Source organism: Epinephelus lanceolatus, chromosome 20 (assembly GCF_041903045.1).
Source record: "Epinephelus lanceolatus isolate andai-2023 chromosome 20, ASM4190304v1, whole genome shotgun sequence".
Classification (NCBI taxonomy): Eukaryota; Metazoa; Chordata; class Actinopteri; order Perciformes; family Serranidae; genus Epinephelus; species Epinephelus lanceolatus.
In genome coordinates, this window is record NC_135753.1 from 10951575 (window position 1) to 10969453 (window position 17879).

Sequence of the window (17879 nt, forward strand, 5' to 3'; positions counted from 1 at the left end):
TGCGGCCGGATAATGACAGTCATAATAGTTTGGGATATATGTCTGTCACAGCAAGCAAATGCACTTATTAGATCAGGGTAATTAGAAGAAGACAACAGCTGTAATAGGCAAAAGCTGTTCAGCTGTGATTAAAGAGGCCAACTTGCAGCACATCAATTGTTTTCTCATAAAGTTTCAGCTGTGTAAATGACTGAAGAAGGTCACAAAAGGAAAATACCCCCAAATTATTCATTCACAATACCCAATAAAGCCTTAAATAAAAAATACTGGAAACTCTATTTTGGATAATCTGATGAAGACAACACTAATTAACTGCGCTGGATCAGCTCCACAAAACTGAATCACCACTAAGTTGGCTCAATGCAAGGCTTTAAGGTGGCATTACATCCACCGGCAGCCAGCAAAACAGCTGATGGCTTTTCTACATTTATTACGTGCAATCTCAACAGAAATTATTAGACAAGGCGTATTTATACGCTGCTCACTTTATGCTTGCAAACTCATAATTTTGCCTCTGACAAACAATCAAATTTGTGTTGCATAGAATTCCAAGTTTTCTGCTCAATAACAGATTTACCTGGTCAGCTATCACTGTCCTATTGCAAGAAACCATACTGGTGACTTTGCAGGTTTAAATCATACATAACCATTCTACACAACATATCATACACTCGTTGACTTCCTGCCTTCATTTTACTAAAGTATGAAAGTAAAGTTGAGCAGATGTGAAACTCTGAAAATATGCCACCTTTGATTTTTTATTTGTTTGTTTGTTTTGGCCTTGTTATAAAGCAGTTGCGAGCAGGGACTAGGAAGTGTTCTAAAAAGTAACAAGAAAAAAGCCTTTCCTGGTTCTTAGATATTCTTTATATGTTGCCAAATTGATATTTAATGACATGATGGTGAGAGTTGTCTCCAGGAGTTGAGACATCTGTAAGGATGAGAATCCCAGAATGATATGCTCTAGGGTTTCAAAGGGAGTTTATACATAATGGAATAAAATATTCAAGGGGAAAAACTGCTAAATGATACTTAACAGTCCAAAGGTAACCCCGAATGATGCTTTTGCTCCTCAATTTATCCCTTCGTTAAGGGGTTTAACCCATGACTGGATTTAATGCACTATATCCGAGAGCCCCATCCTCTATACCTCACAAAGTATAGGCTAACTGGTGCGTTAAATTCAGCAATTTAAGGGACCAGATTCACATTACATTAGGGATGATGAGGAAATAAAGTTTGTCCCCTACCAACTGCAGTGTCTCCTGAACTCTTAAACCATCAAATAACCTTCATGATGGTGGCAGAAGAATTGTGGTTCAACTGTATCGTTGATCTTTCAATAAGAGTGCTGTAGTTACTGGAACTGTGGGACATCAACGAATCTGCAACACTTACGGTAGCAGAAAAATGAAATGATTACGTTTGCTGACTGCTTTACAGCGTGGCAAAAAAACAGTCACCAACAAATGCTCTTATCCACAGACTGTTAGACAATAAGATGGTGTTTATTATTTTTCCTGCAAAAAGAGAGGTACATTTGCACAGCTGTAAATCTATCCTTTTGTGGCATAAAAAGAACTGTTTTCCAAAGTTTGAACAATTTTGGAGGATTTAGAAGGTTTTCCACCCCACTCTGGCCTTGTTACTGAACTATGAAAAAGCTATTTTATCCTGAGTATCCCTTAACTCACTCACTTTCACAGTGTTACATATTGCAGAGGGGATTTTATTTCTAGCATGTCAGGAAATTGTTTGCACCTAAATGTCTCACATTGTTATTAGTCTTCCTGCCCGTATACCTTATGGAAAGAGGTTGTATGAATCACTGTCATTTACAAATTTACTATAGCTCTTACTTTTAATGTAACAATTATGATAAAATCCCTAAGTGAAAGAGGCCAGGAGCCAAATGTATGACCAAAGCATACTTAGAAAAATAATGCAAATACCTTTTTCCACACATTAAGTGTTGGTCATTGAGGAAGAAGAGTGTGTGCACCTCACACACTCTTCAGACCAGGCATATACTCAGTTTTAGCTGAGACAGCTGTGGGTAACATGAAGGTGAACATGAAATGTAAGACAAGAAATGTATTCTTATAATGAAATATTGTTTGCAGGTTCTTGCCAATTTCACTGATTATATTATTATTATTGCCAGCTGCACAGCATTCTGTAGAATGTCAATCAAAAGAGCATTTCTAAACTTCATTTTAAATTGTTTTTTTACTTATCATTAGGGTTGGGTACTGAGACCTGGTGCCAATATGACAGTGCACAGATTTTGTTGCCTTGTGTGCGAAGCAGGTGTGAGGATAAGACTGAGAACACATCTGTGATGGTGACAGTAAGGCTGCAGCGACCTGAGCAGAGAGTATGAAGTTAAACGTAGCAGCCCAATGGGTTTACAACTGATACCACTCCTTAAGACTCAAGCCAGGTTCCCGCGTCTTGCTTAGAACCTGCTGATTAAAGTGAAGGGAGTTAGCCCCAAAGTTAGCCACAACTTAGCCTCACTACTGACCAGGCTTCCGTAAGGTGGACTGTTGCGATGGACCAGCTATTCTTATTGTAGTATCGGTCAGCCACTCTCAAACAGATAATGCAGATATGTTTGGTTGCTGAGTATCACGTGAATTAGGATCCCTAACTCAAAGTTTATTTTGCTGTTATTAGTACTGTAAGGCCCAGTCCCAATACCCCCCTTGTCCACTACCCCTTAGCCCTTGGCCCTACCCCTAGCCATTGCCCACTACCCCTTGGCCCTCAAAATGACGCAAAGAGGGGTAGGGGTTGAAATCTTTCCCTAGGAATTGGGACACCACTTACTACGTCACCGTGTCAGTTACGTTCACGCATACGTAACTATTATAAACAGGAAGCTGCGAGCCATCTACATTTCTAACCGGCATCTACAATGGAGTCTCCGGTTGAGTTCATCCTACCTATTGCTTTTGTTGTATTCATCATGCTTCGTTTGATGAACGACAGACGACAGGGGACTTCTGCTAGCTAGCTAGCTAGCTAACCAGCTAACATTACGAGGCAGCATAGTTATACTAGCTGGCGTGTTATCGTAATGTGAAAAATCCGACAATTTTGCAGAACAGGACAGATGACAGATGCCAGATAGTGCGAGCTAGCTAGCTAGCTAACAATCAACCTGACGACTGTTAGCTATGTGTGAACTTTTTTCCCCATCTCTTGCTCGGTGGTAGCCATGGCGATGTCTACCCCTCGCTGGCAAGTCAGCATCTGAAATCCTTCGCTCCAAATGGCTAGTTTCATACCCACTACCCCTCGTTATGCCCCCTACCCCTACACGCAAAAAGGAATTGGGACACCCCTGACCCTTGCAGGAACACGCAAATGTAGGGGTAAGGCTAAGGGGGGGTATTGGGACGGGCCCTAAGTGTTATTTAGTGTTAAATTGTTGTAAATGGATTAGGTTTTATTAAGTATGCGATTGTGTTGATATTGTTTTGAATTCATTCATATTTATATATCTAAGTGCACTTGAAATTAAACAATATATTGCCTCTTCACAGTTTAAAGTTCAAATTTGCCTTTGCAGATAAAAATAAATTCATTTTAAAATTCCATTTTTTTCCCATCCTTGACTATGGATTGGTGCGTATATTGGAAAATAAAATGTATTGGACCAGGTACTGGTTAAAAGTATCATTATGGCATCTGCATCAGAAAAAAAAAATAATACCCATCCCTACTTATCATTCTTCTTGTTTACACTTGAGCCATAACCTCCTTGTTATAATGATCAGATAATTTGATCCTGAATTGTGGCACACTTTGTAAAGTCAGTTTCAACCTGAGCCATATGAGTGAGTCATTGATCATCCTTCTGACGTTTAATATTCATAATGATTGAGATTTCACGGCGCTGATGGTTTGCAGAAACATGAGGAATGACTGGTAAGGACGCTGCAAATATCCACAGCCGCGCGTCATGACAGCTGTTCTGGCACTGTTGGAGACCCTTCGTGATGCGACACAGTCGGTTAAATTGCACTTCTTCTTTGCCGTATTTCTCACTGACAGGTCTAATGACTGGTGGAGCTGGCACAAGTATAGATATGCAAACGAATGTTTCAGGGCTTTTCTACATTCATCTATGGCGAGCTGTGGGAGCTGAAATGAGGCTCATGCATGTGTGCCCAGCTCCACAATGACTGGGATTTCTAAAAGAGAGACAAGCATACGTACAACATTATATGTCTGGCAAAAAGAATGCCTATGCACATTTCTGTCTTTGTACTTAGACACAGTTTTAGGTTTGAATCTCCTCAGAGTTCTATGCCTCTTGCCCCAGGTTTTTTGATTATATATAGTTTTGTGTGACTCCCACCTACAAATGAACAGGTGCCTGACCACTTGCCCAATGCTGTCTGTCTTGTTACAATGTGCTTGCCTCCTGTGACATCCTCTGTCAACAGTTGTCATCGCCATAAGCGGAATTTAATGACATGCTGTATGACACGACAACAGGGTTCAACATTCAGCCTTAGAGTAAGTCTTTTCTTAGTTCAAGCTAACTCAGCGGATGCCGAAGCACACACTCAGGTTTGCACTACACACCTCATAGTAGCAGGTAAGGCAAGATTCCCCCTACTGTCAATTTGGTGTGTGGGTTCATAGTCAAGCTGAGTGCTGACAGGTCTCCACATTCACACCTTTTATTGTAATGTACATTCATTGAGTTCAGATCAGAGAACAGCAGTAGCTCTGACTCAAACAACCGGAACCAGGCATCAGTTTGGAGCTGTTCCACCTTCAGGGTTTGTTTTTTTCCCTCTCTTTTTTTGTGTGCGTGTGTTTGCAATATGTTACAGATTATCCACAGCACCTAACAGTTAGGGAGAAAAATCCATAATTCAGATCCTGGGCGCCTATCTGAAGTTTTATATATATTTCCTTTTTAATCATAACCTTTCATTGGAGCCATATCTGTTGCATCATAGACTCTGTTGGCAGGGGATCCAGACGTGCTCACGCTGGGGAGAGCTGAGTCAGTGTGGTGCTTCTTTATTGCCTCAGGCCAGTTTTGTCTCTACAGCTAAGCCGTCCATATCTTCAGGGGGGAAAAGTTCATTTTCTAACAGAGAGGCAACCTTCGTTCAGTAGGACACACAGCTAATTTATTTTTCATCATCACTGGATTATATTCAAGGTGATATGCCATCTCGGGGAGTGCGTGTACTCAGTGATATGAAAGGTTCGTAACTGGACAAAATTGAACTGATGAAACCATTTCTCGTCAGTTTATAATCTAGCCAGTTTTCCCTGAATCGCAGTAGAAAGGGTTGTGAGAAGGGGTAATCCAGGGTTGCAACAACATCCAAGAAAAGGCCTTTTTTCCCTGCATGAAATACATGTTAAAGTGAGAACCAACATGGCAAACATTTAGTCAAGTTGGCTTCAAAAATCTCTTGCATATGAGTAGCAAATTGGTTTGTGAGTCAACCAAACTTTTGAGGTCACAAGTTGGATTCTAAAAACAAGAAATTTTTCAATCAGTTATTTTGGCAAGGCATCTTTAACAGGCTGTTTACACCCAACACATTTCAGCCTTGTTTTTCAGCCACATTGGGCTTTGAGCACTGCTAGACCGCATGACCACATAGCGATACTGTGACTAAATGTATCCAATGTAGACACTGAGGAATGACACTGCTGCAGTTCTGCTTCTGATGTGCTTTCGCTAAGCAGCATCTGGTCCAAACAAGGAGCAAGAGACACTGAATAAATATCCATTTGCTCAGCACAGATCATCTTTGACATGAGAAAGAAAAACACACACACACATCGATCAGGCCAAAACGTACCAGTGACATAGGAAGGAACAGACAATCCCTCGCAAAACAGTTTTAAGCAGCAGAAGTCACAAGGTCAGATATTAGTCTTAGCCATACATGCTTGAGAACTGTCTGCCTGGATGACAGCAGTTGCCTATGCACCAATGGTGCTCCATAGCTGCCTTGGGGCAACAGGGCTGCTTCATTTCATCTCTGTAGCTGTCTGTCTTTCACTGCTCCAGAATAAGATCAGGCATGTCTCCTGACTCTGAATATTTGTATCTGTCAAAACTTCAGATATCAAAGACATGATAAAACATAGCTGAGCACTGGATTATCGGGTTATAGAAAATTTATGGGGGAAAAAAGATCTGTTATTTTGATTTTGTGGGTTTATAACACAAACAAAACACTACATGCTCGGGTGTGACTGTGCAAAAATGATTGGGCCTGAGCAAACGAGCAGTTTAAATGTATTTTTGAAAATAAAACTGAGTGTGTTGCCAGCCCAGTCATTACTTTTCTACTATTAACATAAAACCTCATTGGTTTTTGTTCATGTGGAAAAAAGCACTCAATTGGTTTGGGTTTGGGTTGACACCATTGTCTCTGGCAGGAAGGTGTGAAAGTGAAAATATAGGAGTGATGGAGTGACAGACATTTCATAGAAAAAACAGAAAGAGACAAGTTGACATCTGTTGTAGCGCTTGCTGTGACAAACCTAACCTTGTCCTGTTTGCTTTTATTGCCACACTTGCCAGGCTTTGACAGTCACTTGTCACAGTATTTCCATTATACACACTGTTGACATTCTTCAAGTTAATTTGGCCTGATCCGGATCCGACAACCTGAGAAACACGCAAACCTGCTACTTCATGTCAAACGTTTATTTAAGACTGTGGAAATCAATTGAGGGTGACACTCGTTTTAAATGATGCCGAGAATGAAAAAAGGCATTAAAAAACAATCAAAATCAAACCTGAAGAAAATTAAAATAAACAAGGGACCAATATGCAAACCACTTAAAAAAGAAATTAAAGCTTACAGAACAATAAACAATAATAACAATATGTAAAAGCTAAAAGTTATATAGAGAATAATAAGCATACTGTGAAGTAGATGGTTGCTTAAAAGTATTCACATTCAATTAAAACAATATCTGAAATAAGGCATACGAACAGCTGTAATGGCAGCAGAGCGTCCAAGTTTAAGTTTTACAGATTATTCCATGTACAAGGCACACTGCGAAAGAAAGACATTTTTCTTAGTTCAGTTTTCATTAAGTGAAGGTGTAGCAACAGCCTATTCTGTGAGTGAATACCAAGATTAAATACTGAAGGTCCTGGTTCAAAACCATTAAGTTAATAATTTATAATTTTTTGCTCTGATATGAATGATAGTTTAACAGGTAAAATGTGACTCTTGAAATTGATGCTTGGCAGTCAGCGAGAGGAGACGTATCACTCTGTCTTCACACTTGCAGTTATACAAAGGTGATACAAAGTGGAAGTTCTTACCTCACAAAAGATCTTTGAGTGAGTAGACACCAGCTTGCAGGGAGCACTTCAACCACACATCAAGTTAAATTTTGGCCTGCCATCAAGTGACTAACAGAATAAATGTTAATTAAAAGCAGCTGAAATGTGCTGCCATTGAAATGAACCGGAGAAAGTGATGGCTAAAAATGAAAAGCTGTCACCTAAATGCTTTGTACAGTGCTCTTTGCTAATGAAAAAGATAGAGTTGGAGCTAAGTGAATCAGTGTGGCATTTGCCAATGTGAGTCACTCGCACAAGTGGGCACAAATTCACACACACTAAATTTCACTGACATGCCACTGAAATTCTATACTGTCAAGTCTAGCTGTGGGAAAGGAAAGCAGCGCTACATAACAAGTCGTCAAAACATTGTAATCAAATTTCGATCAGCTTTATTTTAGCTGATTCGAATCAATATTCATCAGCTCAGGACATCTGGACATTATTTCAAAATACTATGTTTTATTACATACAGCTCCAGTGGGTGTTAAATATTTCTGCATTATATTTTAAACTAGTCCATACCCATTGGTAGCTTTGTCACCTTCTACCTATGCCAGTCCTCAATGCCTATGTGCAGTTTCACATAGATTGACCATGTCAGTGAGTAGAAAAACATGGGACAGACAGAATGACACACTAACAGTTTCTGTGATTATGTACAGCATACCATACCATGACTTAGTCATACCAAAAATTAGAAGAAAAAACAAACATTCAGCCACAGGGGGAGCCACAGTTATTGGTCACATTTTAGCCATTTTTAAGCATTTTTCTGTTGTTATAGCGCCACCCAGTTGCCAATTAGAGTTAAATTTCTCCAGTCACCTTGAGGCGTCCTGTTCTACATATCTACTAAGTTTAGTAAAAAACGATTTGGCAGTTAGGCCTAGATAAGAATTTATCTCTCTAGCGCCCCCACTTTGTTTGACGGGGTCAATAATGGAGGGGTCCCCTCAGATTATGTGTGGTCATATGCCTACAAAGTTGCGTGGTGATCGGTGAAACCCTTGAGATGTTATACACCTTTATGTGATGAGCCACGCCCTCCGCAATATTCATTGCCTTATAGAAGCTCAGTTTTAGTAAGTTTTCCAACTTTTGCCAAGAGGGAACTTTAGATATTGGTCCCTAGATTATGTTCACCGAGTTTCATGCAGATCGGTCAAACTTCCTAGGAAGAGATCGATTTGAAGTGTTTTTCAAAAAATTCAAAATGGCGGAAAATCTACTGGGGCGGCAGTAGCTCAGTCCATAGGGACTTGGGTTGGGAACCGGAGGGTCGTCTGTTCAAGTCCCCGTCCGGACCAAAATATGGAGCGTGGACTGGTAGCTGGAGAGGTGCCAGTTCACCTCCTGGGCACTGCCGAGGTGCCCCTGAGCAAGGCACCGAACCCCCCCAACTGCTCGGAGCGCCTGTCATGGGCAGCCCACTCTGACATCTCTCCACTTAGTGCATGTATAGATCCAGTTTGTGCATGTGTGTGTTCGGACCTGTGTGTAATTGACAAACGGAGTGAAAAATTGAATTTCCCCTCGGGGATTAATAAAGTATATAAAATTAAAAAATTAAATTAAATTAAATGAACCGGAAGTTATGGGTTCTTGGGGCAAATTTGTTCCTCATGAGGAGAGGCATCTCTGTCCAAAGTTTCATGGCATGAGATATGCCCATTCAAAGTTTGCAACTTCAGTCGGTTGCTATAGCGCCCCCCTTTGGCCAATTGATGTAATATTGCTTACACACACACACACACACACAGTTTTTGTCATTATATAGTAAGATGAATTAAAACACATTTTGTTACTGAACTACTTTGCGGTTTGTTTGTTTTTTTATACCAAAAATTGATCCTTGAGGGTATTTTAGCTGCAGTCCAACATTTTCCAGTATTAAATGTGTTAAAGTACAGTTCCAAAGCAGCTTCCCCAACATGACTAAAACCCTCTGCAAAGTCTCTTTCCAGTCTTGGTTCTGCCGACATAGCACTTTAGTAAAGTAAGCATCAAAGCACATTTATCACAGAAATAGCCTTGGCAAAGGGAGTAGTTGCCATTTGTCACTATTAAAAGAATGTGTTTTGGCTTACTGTCTTAGTGTTCTAATGAACTCAGTGAAAGATAGAGGTGTTCTTCAACAGGACAAATCTCGGGTTCAAAACGCTTAGCACTAGCATTCAATAGTGGTATCATCTCTGTGAAATCGCCGCGGTTATTTATGGCTGAATCAGTTTTTCAGCGAGGTAGCTAATTTAAAGTGCTTTGCAGGTGGTCAACACCGCTGTGGTGTGTAAACTAAGATACACAAAGGGGTTTTGTCATATTGTAATTGGAAAAGCATCACTGTTACACTGAGTGGCAACTCTGGCTTAGTAAAAACTCATAATTTTCCTGCTATGAGAGTTTATACCATTTCAGACCCACCACCAAGTTTAACAACTGCCCAGACATAATGTGAGTGGAAGGCATCCTTTGGCTCTCCCCAAACACAGTGTGCGTGGGATGCAAGAAAAAGTAGGGAAGACGACTCATCAAATCATATTAATGTTTCCATTGTTCAGGGAAGCAAGTTCTGTGCTTCTTAAAGCTTTGTGCACAAGCCTTGCATGCAAGCAGCCCTCCAATGAATATCATAACGAAAACAAAAAAATGTAGTGCAGTATCTTTCTTTTCCCAACACAGCAGCATATCTGCTTAGGTGCTTTGCATCTAACAGTATGTGTCATTGTTTCGCACCTAAATGCGGATAAATCACCTTGTTTTTTGCCAAGCCGACAAAATGGTTGAAGCCAGACTGCATCTTAAATGAGTAAATGTATCTGAGTAACTAACAGAGCTTTTTTATTCGCTATTCATTACTTTGGTTGTGCTATAACCTACACAAGAGGTGCTCTTTGATAATTTAGCTTGACTGGCCAGCTGTGTTGTTACTCCCATTTTCATTACACTGCTTCCACCTACACTTCTCTCCTCCCACTCTTCCCCTGAAGGGTTTCAATGATATTACAGTCTTCTTTGGCCTTAGCCGAGCAAAAACAATGTCTTCACAGTGATTTCCCTGACTGACTAACGCTTTTTTCCCTTCATCTCTTTGGCCTTAGTGCACATATTTTCTCATCAGTCAGGGCTGTGGTTCAGTTGAGGGCACTGTTTTGATCATTGAGGTGACAGTGCTGAACCTCAACGCACCTGTTATGACAGAAGACTTCACTGCTATTACAAATCAGATTTTAAAGCAAATGTGATCTGTGCTCACATGAAACTGGTCTTTTGATGTACGCGAGGTGAAACATAAATTTAGAGACTTTAAATATTTTGCTAATTTGTCCTAACTCAGACATGTAAATCCACACATATTAAAAAATTTACCATACAAGACCCGTGAATGTAAACAAAGTCAACATTTACCACACAAGAAAGAGGCTACTTCTAGATTGTGTATTCCTTCTTGGATCATCAAAATTCAGAAGAAACCCCAGGATTATTTGATGACTTGATTACAGTGCCAGCACAAGAGTTTTACAACAGCAGAGCATTTATCATTATTGACCCGACCCATCTGCTAACTTCATTAGTAGCACCTGAAGATACTAAACACCATTCTAATGACTGATCATTGTCTCACAGGTTACTAGTCTCAGTTTCTGTCACTTTGATGGTTATTACCACGGATGTATAAAGGGCACTGGACACAGGGTTGAAGACGAGGCCCCTTTCATTCCTATGAAAGTTGCTCAGTGATGCATAAAGTCAAAAAAGTTCCACTTCCCAGGTGTAAAATTAGCCAAATCTTCCGCATCATTGGGCCAATAGAGCAAGCACACAAAAGACTTTGCCAGCAGCGCCGGCTACTTCCATTTTAGTGCTAATCTAACTTGAATAGGGAAAACTGTGCTGCTCTTCTTCACTTCTGAATTGTTATTGGACCGAATGGATCAAATCTCAATAGTAAAACGAGTCATTTCACGGGACTTGTGACTGTCAAAAAAAAAGATAGCCACTGATTTACAGATGGCTCTTTCCCAGTGTGAGTCTATGGGGAAAAGTCTTTCTGGGCTCAATGGCATCACATGACAGACCCAGACCTTGTCTTTGACAGTTTGGTCACTATCGGCTTCAAAGTCTGGCACACTTCCTGGGAGCCTGGTTATTACTCTGTTGAACTGTGGAACTAATGGATGACTGCTTTTGTACAAACAAAAGAGGTAAATAATAGAGTGTAAGTGGGATCTACAGCTGGGGTTGTGTGCACATATATAATACAGGAAACTTTAATGGATGGAAGAAAGAAATTGTACGTGCAATTTTTGAATAATACCAATGTCATATACTTAAACTTCTAATTTACAGCCCTAAATCATACTGCTAGATAAATGTTGACTGGCAACATGTGCTCATCACACTTCCCTCAACTATCCTTGTCCAGGACACCTCAACACATCTTGAATCTTAAATCCATACACTCAACTTCACCTTCACTCAGTTATTAAATGTAAAATGTATAAGCCTGTGACAGGGTTTACGCAGAACGATCCTATAAGATATTGAATTATTCTTATCATATTACTCTATTGTCCTCCCTCTGTTGCACCACTGCTGCCCCTACAGGGAATTATACGTGCTTTGGCTGCATGATCATTGGAGGATTTTTACATATTTGTAAGTATCTAATACAGCACTAAAAAGTGACCCAAAAGAGTGATGACTAAATATATGTAGCGCATCTTCCCCATTTACACTAAATTAAATATCATAGTCCCAATTTCAGGAAATCTATTTATATGCTTCTGCTCCGAATGTGAATCACACCTATTTTTTTACAATTCAATTTTTGAAAACTCCTTGATGATTCATTCATTACTGTCTGAATCATGAGCAGGCAGTTCCATAACCTTATTAAAACAACTATGACTTCCTTGGGTCTCTGAATGACATGTCCGTCCCCAGTGCACAACACTGCAGTTGTTAAAGAAGGGGGAAAAATAATATATCTGCCCACATATCTATTAGGAAATGAATGTGTATGCAAAACAAGAACTTGATCCAGATGACTCATTTCTCCCCTCCATTCCAGGAGTCAATGCCTACTTATTTGTTTGTCATGTTTATGGCAGTCTTGATGACTAATAACTTTCTGTGGGAGTCTCTTGTGGGTGGTAATCTGCACCAGCAGATCGGCTAGCCATATGTTCTTTGATTATTGAAGGTGATGTGTGAGAATGCTGTCAGCCCACTGCGTCGTGTTATCTGAAGTAGACACGCGGGTCAAGGCTCACAACCGAAGCCCGACACATGCTAATGAACTTATCTCATAAAATATGCATCGAGCCCTCCCAGGGCCGTACAGTGACAGAGGCGTGATTTTGCAGGAATTATGGGAACAGTCATTTTCCATTATGTCAATGCTAAATGAGGAGTGACCTGCGAGAGAGGCATGTCTGACCCGTGTCAGGATAGTTCCTGCCAATTTTGCACGGAGAACTTTGCAGATCAGTTTTGACTTTTAAGATACTGTGGTGACAGAGAGAATAAATGGATCTGGGTGCACGGCATAACCTTGTTGAAGTAATCTCCCTCTGAAGCCGATGTTCCAAGTCTGTATAATTAATCAAAGACAATGATGTCAATGAGGGCCCCGGTTATGAAATTAGAGGCACGCTGTCTTCCATTACTGTACAGCTTATAAGTGCATTAGGAGGGAGAGAGGAACAATAAACCAGGTGTGGAAACCATTAGCTCCATTCTTCATTCCAACCATTTGTGGTTCCCTTCTCTTGTTTTCAGCGCAATTAAGTGTCTCGTAACAAGGCTAGAGCTGAATGCTTGAGTGTTGATATGGTAGTCAGGCTTGCAAACAAGGTGTGAACAGCAACAGTGCAATAGCTGTTTGCTCAATAATGAATGAGGCTTAACAAATTGGGTTGGGTCGGTAATATTTCTTTTTCCTCCGTGCATTAGGCTGTGTAATGAATGACTGTTAATTAAGAAATCACATTTTAGTCCTCTTATTGATAAAGATGTGCTGGCTGTCCAAACATAATAACCCTACATCAATAAATACATGTCAGTAACTTTCGAAGGTCATCAGGTATAGAATAATTGACCTAGATTGTCTTTCGTGATCGTGTTCCACCGTATTTTCTAGTTCGTAGTGTTTTTAAAAGTGCTGATGACATGTTATTTAGTACCTACATTTTATTATCATTTCAAAAATAATGGATACACACATTTACCAAGACATGGAGTTGTTCAGAATTGTCCGTTTGTTTTTTTTCTCAGCTGCGACCAGCAGCTCTTTAGGTCACTCTGTCAATTGGTTGATCAGTCGGTTGGTCAGTCAGTCCACAAAAATTTCCCCAACCTCTGGCAGCCACAGTTTTAGCCCTACGAACCTGAAATTTGGCGTAGAGATCAATGCTATTGCGAATTCATGCATGTTTCTGACTACACTTGTGCTTTACTCATGCATGCAAAATCAGACTCAATGGAATGACATGACATTGCTTTGACATGCAGCATCCATCATATAGCTCATTGGTACTTCTGCTGAACTATGTGCAGAAACAAACAAAGCACACTGGAAGAAAACTAATCAAATATTCAATTGCTGGTCTGTGAGCTGGATTACATATTAGTAATCTTCTGTATGAGCTGCCTCGTTCATAGACCGCATGTCAGTCAAATGACATGATGCGGCAGGCAGAACAATCTCCTGTGGCCGTTGGTTGTCAAATCTGTTGTGCTCCTCACTGGAGTGATGGCTGAGAGAAAGCAAAGTATCTTAAAGAAATCATTGTGGGCATGCTGCTTTGCACTGACATCTCATACAGTACACATGTCAATTTGATGTATGAACTGCCAATGCATCATGCTTTATCCTTAGATGGTTGCTTGCAACTGGTGTAGCAACTGTACATTTGTGACAAGTTTTTGAAAAGGGTTTATCTCCATTTTCAGTGGCTTTCTGACAGATGTCATTAAAAAATATATATATATATATATTACAAGGTGTGTGAAGCAAAACATTAAAGCTCGTCAGCACCCTCTCATTAAGATGTCATTAAATAATACATGACTTTCAACCTCCATGGGCAATCAGGGAACTGCAGTAATACTGACAGGTCTGTGGCACAGTAGGCGGTGGCCTGAAATTGACAGCAAAAATAAAGTCATAGTTTTCACTACAGAGACAAGTAATCCAGCTAATTAGAGCATACATCAAAGAGAACTGTCTAATGCAGTAGTAATGCCAGTAATAGGGCTGAGCGATATGGCCTATAAATAATATTGCAATATTTTCAGGCTACATTGCAAAACACGATATATATGCTGATAATTTAAAAATGTACTCTGAGCTACTGTAGGCTACTAAAATACTAAACTATTAAATAAAAATACTGTTAAATCAATTGAAAGTATGGAAAGTATGCTGTTATAGTAAAGTTAAACAAAGAACTGTAATAATTAAGTCAAACGAAGTACTGTTATAATGAAGTTAATAAAAGTAGTTATAGTAAAGTCAAATACAGTACTGTTACAATAAAGTTAAAGTACTGTTATAATAATGTTATAAAGTGTTGATAAAAAAAGTTGAACAAAGTATGGTTATAATAAGGTGTCATTATAATAAAGTTAAATAAAGTACTGTTAACATTAAAGGAATAGTGCACCCAAAAATGAAAATTCAGCCATTATCTACTCACCCATATGCCGAGGGAGGCTCTGGTGAAGTTTTAGAGTCCTCACAAGACTTACGGAGATCTGAGGGAAAAGTGGGTAGCAGCACAACAACACACCTAATGACTGACGGCAATTAAAACGTTCAAGAACACAGAATTGAAACCACAAAATATCTCCATACTGCTCGTCAGTTGTGATCCAAGTGTCCTGAAGCCCTGACATAAAAAGTTGTTTGGAAAAACGTCATTTGAACTCTGTTTATAGCCTCACTGTAGCCTGTAGTTCTAACTGCCTCTGTGTACACTGCGCTGACGTGTGTGCACTTGCGCAAAGACCGTGAGACATGGGCACCGCCTTCATGTGTGTTCACATGCTTTCGCTGGTCTCGCACGCACACGTGAGCACGGTCCACAGAGACAGTCAGAGCTACAGGCTACAATGAGGCTAAAAACAGAGTTCAAATGACGTTTTTCCAAACAACTTTTTATGTCGGGGCTTCAGGACACTTGGATCACTACAGACGAGCAGTATGGAGATTTTTTATGGTTTCAATTATGTGTTCTTGGATTTTTTAATCTGGGTCGCCGTCAGCCATTAGGTGTGCAGTTGTGCTGCTACCCACTTCTCCCTCGGATCTCTCTAAGTGTTGTGAGGACTCTAAAACTTCACCAGAGCCTCCCTCGGCATATGGGTGAGTAGATAATGGCTGAATTGTCATTTTTGGGTGTACTATCCCTTTAAGTTAAATAAATTGCAGAATTGATAAAGTTAAATAAAGTATGGTTATGATACAGTTAAGTGTTCGTAAATGTTGTAAATTAAGTACTGTTACAATAAAATTAAATAAAGTACTGTATAAAGTGCGATTATTATAAATTTAAATAAAATACTGGCATAATAAAGTTAGATAAAAGTTAGATAAAATAGTGTCATAATACATTTTTAAAAAATTGCTGTTATAATCAAGTTAAATAAAGTACTTTTGTGATAAAGTGCTTTAACAATAAAGCAATTAAAGCACTGTCCTAATAAAGTTAAATAAAGTACAATTGTAATGAAGTAGAATAACAAAGTGCTATTTTAATAAAGTTAGATAAAGTAATGTTATAATAAAATAAATCAAAGCAGAACCACAGGTACTTCTACTCTCAAGAAACCGGCTCATCTTGGGCAGAATGCGTTGATGCTTTTACTGTGAACTTGAAGCTTCCAATAATTAGATGAAAGCAGGTAGGGAAAGTTAAACTGCCAAAGTGGCATCGCTAAATGTGAAGATTTAATCAGTGTGAGTGGAAACAAACTAACAGCTTTCCAGTTCATAAATTAACAGTATCTGCAAGTTGCACGGTGCTCCAAGGTACCAAAATGCAACTAAATGGTCATGATCTGGAGCCCTGCAGATAGAAAAACACACGCCTAGCCTGCTCACACATTTTTTTTTTTTGTCTGCGAGAGGGAGAGAGCCATAGGGGAGAACGAGACAAAACTGAAATGCCAAAGCGTCTCATGCTGGTGGCATAAAAATTAATGTATTAATTTATACTCAGTGTTCATTATAGAGTCATTTTATACATCCCACATGGAACAAACGGCAATACATCAAGTATAATCAATATATCATCCACCCCTACCACAGTACCACGACTTGTTAATGAGCAACTAAAAACTAAAGCAGGTGGGAGGTGGGGGCAAAGACTATGAGCCTGAAAGTACCGCTTAGTCATTGGTATTTATTAGCAACAAGCTATTAACATCACATACTATACGATGACCATGTGTGCTATTAGACAGTCCTGGGCTATCTCTGATCAGGTTGATAACACTGCATCTTTGATATGGGTAATGCAGGTAATGGGGATTCAGCAAAAAACAAACTTTTTAACTATATATTTGTTTTCTTTCCTTCAGGTGATGAGCTCCATAAATCTCTGAGTGGGATCCTGACAGACCCAAGAGAACTGCTTTCAGGGCACCAGCACAGCCCCTCCCCCCACACCTCACCCATTCCCCATAACCATCTCCACAAGTAGTTTCAGTGTGGCTCAGCTCTCATCACTGGACTTTAATTTGGGGACCTGAACCTCACAGATCGCCAATGCTAACAAGGAACTGCCTGCTGCTGTTCCTTTGGATTCTCGTCGACGAAGGCTCAGTCTCTTCTTTACGTCCACCTTTACCGCCGCTGGGACGGAGCAGGACGGGGAGGGAGCACACCAGGAGCTTGGTGGGCCCGATGAGGAATGGGGCGGCTGGATTTCAACGGGTCAAAAGGGGCTGGGTGTGGAACCAGTTCTTCGTGCTGGAGGAGTACATGGGGTCGGACCCGCAGTACGTGGGCAAGGTAAAAAGCCTTATTTTTCCACCTTTTTATGGTGTGGGAGAAGTCATAAATCACAAAGTAAGGAGCTTGGGAGAAATTGAATTGGTGGTAAATGGAGGGAGCGATAGAACGTGAGGGAGACAACATAGGAGAAAAGGAACAGAAAAGCATGCTTAAATGGACTAAGTTTAAAACTACTCTGGTTTGGGCAAGATCACCAAACTATAATACCACAATTTGTTTATTTATTATGGATACATATAAATGACGTGACAGTCCTTTGAGCAAGGCGGTGTGGATGTACAATATATCTACACTTTACTAACTCTGATGGCAACTGCTGCAAGTTACCTGTTTTTATTTCACCCCTGGAACTAAGCCTCCCCAATTTAATCTACTAATGCTCTTGCTGTAAAACTGTCCCTGTTTGTTAGTCTTTTAAGATCTAAATGGTCTTAGGCATGGGAAGAAAATCTATACATGCTAATAGAGCTGTGCAGCATTTCTATGTTAGACTAGCCAGAC

At 40.0% G+C, this 17879-nt stretch overlaps 1 protein-coding gene across 1 annotated transcript in view; it reads left to right on the forward strand.

Annotated features, from left to right (window-relative positions):
* LOC117265004 (cadherin-12-like) overlaps nucleotides 1–17879 on the forward strand; it is a 147495-nt gene that overhangs the window by 36144 nt on the left and 93472 nt on the right. The window contains exon 2 of the mRNA XM_033639368.2: nucleotides 16943–17375. Coding sequence (XP_033495259.1) covers nucleotides 17130–17375 — 246 coding nt within the window. The 5' untranslated portion in view covers nucleotides 16943–17129. The remainder of the gene's footprint in view (nucleotides 1–16942; nucleotides 17376–17879) is intronic.